General features: G+C 41.3%; 1 protein-coding gene across 2 annotated transcripts; it reads left to right on the top strand.

Moving 5' to 3' along the window:
• Positions 1–596: 596 nt before the first annotated feature.
• Positions 597–3,200, top strand: rpl22 (ribosomal protein L22). 2 transcript variants are annotated; one of them, XM_079266491.1, is made up of 4 exons: positions 597–644; positions 1,046–1,156; positions 1,447–1,571; positions 3,028–3,200. In XM_079266491.1, exons 1-4 carry the CDS (start codon positions 633–635, stop codon positions 3,170–3,172), a joined length of 393 nt encoding a protein of 130 aa, XP_079122617.1. In that variant the 5' UTR covers positions 597–632; the 3' UTR covers positions 3,173–3,200. The 2 variants fall into 2 exon arrangements, with proteins under 2 accessions (XP_079122617.1, XP_079122618.1); XM_079266492.1 differs by having other exon boundaries at positions 625–644; positions 1,049–1,156.
• Position 3,201: the final 1 nt, after the last annotated feature.

Genomic DNA, 3,201 nt, shown 5'->3' with positions numbered 1-3,201 from the left:
CCTGTGGGTCAAACTAAGATTGACTTGGAAGTGTTGAGCACCTTCTCTGCTTTCGGTTACATACTCCTTCACAGCAAACGTTTTGAAGATTATCAGTAAATCAGAGACATCAAATTAAAAGGGACCAAATAATCTCGACTCAAGGTCCACATACTTCCAGAGCTTTCAACCACATCTCACGGTCTTCATCAGTGGCTGGAGTTCACTCTGTTGGCTAAATTGTTTGTTATATAGGTTTGTTTGAAACAATGTTTTGCTGTTCTTTAATATCCCTACTTAATAAAGCAACTATACATCAAAACGTTTCTGAAAGAGAAGATAAAATAGCTTAATCTTGGGGGGGGGAATTTAATTTAACTTTACTCCTTGATAATTGTGATTAAATGAATGAAGTCTGACCTCTTTCAACAGTTTATACTCCTGTCATAGGTACTGACAATGTTTATTATTTAAAAAATACATCTAGTAGCACATATTAGCATGGATTAAGCTGGTGCACTAACTGGCAGTAGCTAACTAGACTCCACATGTACTTAATCAATCCCAGATACATCGATGCGATCGATGTTCCGGCGGGTGTTATAGTTCCTGCGCAGCGCTTTGCTCCTTCCTTTTTGCCGTGTGTGTCAGTCATGGCCCCGATTGTGAGTAGCTAGTAAAACGACCGAATAAACAGTATACAGACGATGAATTTTACCTCTCTTCTGCACTCGTGTACGTGTATTTCATTAGTGTACAACGATACCGGAGTCGCGGGTGTTTGAGGATCTCTTTTAAAGCGTTGTTGACTGTGAAGGCTAAAGCCACGTTGGGCTACATAACCTGATGCTAATGCTAACGAGAGCTAGCAGGAAATAATCACGTGTAAATGTTGTATGACTCCTACAACATTTGAATGTATTTACTTTAAACTGTGTCGCGTGTAGAGTTTGACGTATGATGGCTTAGCACGTATGACATTTTGTCACAATGAATAATAAAAAATAAAGGTTATTTTTAATGGCTTTTTATTTGTGATAGTTAACCCTCTCGCTTTCTGTGCTAGAAGAAGCAGGTGGTCAGGAAGCAGGGTGGAAAGAGGAAGAAGCAGATCCTGAAGTTCACCCTGGACTGCACTCACCCTGTGGAGGATGGCATCATGGATGCTGCCAACTTTGTGAGTAGACCAGTTCAGACACGAGAGACATGTCGGTCCGTTAAGCAGCAGTTGTAACACACGACCCCCCCCCCCCCCCCCCCCCCCCCCCTGAGGGTCCCACACACTGCTGCCATGTCAGTGGGATCAATCTCAAGTCATTGCATATGATGGTTACAGTCCGTTTTGATTAAAGAAAAGGACACGGTTATCCTGTGCGGCTTTAACGGAATCTAACAAGACGTCAATCACAGCGGCCCCTTGTCAGTACTTGTTTGAGACTCATTACCTGTGTCCTCTGCACTCAACAGGAGCAGTTCCTGCAGGAGCGCATCAAGGTGAACGGCAAAGCTGGAAGCCTTGGCGGTGGCGTTGTGTCCATTGAAAGGAGCAAGAGTAAAATTACAGTGAACTCTGAAGTTCCCTTCTCAAAGAGGTAAAAATACACAATGCAGCTCTTATCTTATCAGCCTCAATATCCAGTGACTGAAATGTGTTTTCTTTGCCATTTCTGCCATTCTGATTTACCATTTAATGGACGCTGTGGTCAGCTGTTTACTCGACCCACATGCACCAAACTGTGTTTTAGGAGTTAAGACCTGGAACTCAAATGTTCCGTTTTTAAAAACACACAAAACAAACACATTGACAACTGAATATACTTCAGTGTTTGCTTTACCATAACCATGATACAGATGGTAGAACTTGACTTAAAGTTGCCTCAAACTGTTTGAAATGTTCTTCCGTAAACACAAGAAGAAAGTATTCTGAACAAAGTTGTTTAGTATCTGTGTGTATGTTCAGATCTCTGCTGTACAGAAATGTAGTTTGTCTAAGTGCTGATGCATGTTTTCATCAGGAGCGACTCTATAGTCACAGAACAGGAGTAGAATAAAGTATTCAGGTCTTTTACAGAGCAGTTGACTTTCAGCAGTACAAGCACAAATAATAATATCAGTGTTGATGGCCCTGTTGTGTTCAAGTGTCCCAGTAAACCAGCACGCACAATACCAAGACCCAAAACTAAAGCAGCTAAATTAATTATATTTTAAGTGTAAAAAGTACACAATGTCTTTTTTGGGAAAGAATAATCTATTGTCTGTAAGGTCTGTGGATTATCAAAGTTATTTTGACATTGTTTATTTAGGAAAGAGATGTTGCTGATGAACCACCATGAACAACATGTGTTTGACTCTGCATGGGTAGAAGAAGTATTTGGGGGTAAGATGCCACTAAGCTGAAGTGGGAAAACAAGACTAAAATAAGCTTCTGTCTTTGTTTGATCCACACATTGCCTTTAAAAAAAAGGCTGTGCTGTGGGGTAGATTGAAGGATACACAAATGCTGCATTAAGTCTTCAGACTTCCCGTCTGAGCTGGGAACACTACCACCAGAGGGTGACTCTGTCACTGGCGTTCCTAAAAGGAGCACATGATGTTAGGACTAACAGGAACGGGGAGATGTTGCTATTCATATATCTGGTATACTTGTGTGCAGCCTCTGCTCTGCGTGTGATATCTCTGCCATCTTATCCTCACATTCATTTCAATATGTTTACAGTGCATCCCTGCAAGTGACGCACAGCACTGCTTTAATCTCTGTACACTTGAATCTCATCTCCGGCCACTTAATAATATAATTCACTGGCTGTACCCTATAATTACATTTCGTTTTTATTGCATTATAGCTAAATGCATACTGTTACTGGCTATTATCAGACTTGTCTTAGCGGCCTCAAGTTGTTTGACATAGTTTACTCCACACCCGTTAGTTAGTCAAACACATTTACTGACTGTAAACGACTATGACGAATAAACTACGTGGGGCAGAGTTATGAATATGATCTACTTTTGACTGTATGATGATTTCTACTTCCTCCTCATGTCTTGCAGGTACTTGAAGTACCTCACCAAGAAGTATCTGAAAAAGAACAACCTCAGGGACTGGCTGCGGGTCGTGGCCAACACTAAGGAGAGCTACGAGCTGCGCTACTTCCAGATCAACCAGGACGAGGAGGAGGAGGAGGATGAAGATTAAACTTTGAATACAATTTCATCATAAATTCC

The sequence above is a fragment of the Melanostigma gelatinosum genome, assembly GCF_949748355.1.
Source record: "Melanostigma gelatinosum genome assembly, chromosome: 3".
In the NCBI taxonomy this organism is placed as follows: domain Eukaryota; kingdom Metazoa; phylum Chordata; class Actinopteri; order Perciformes; family Zoarcidae; genus Melanostigma; species Melanostigma gelatinosum.
This window is presented reverse-complemented; position numbering and strand designations above follow the sequence as displayed.

What these genes read in the sequence shown, in the direction of transcription:
- rpl22 (XM_079266491.1), top strand. An exon ending in TCATGGATGCTGCCAACTTT is followed by an intron (nt 1,157 to 1,446) that starts GTGAGTAGACCA and finishes TGCACTCAACAG; the next exon opens with GAGCAGTTCCTGCAGGAGCG. An exon ending in GAAGTTCCCTTCTCAAAGAG is followed by an intron (nt 1,572 to 3,027) that starts GTAAAAATACAC and finishes CATGTCTTGCAG; the next exon opens with GTACTTGAAGTACCTCACCA.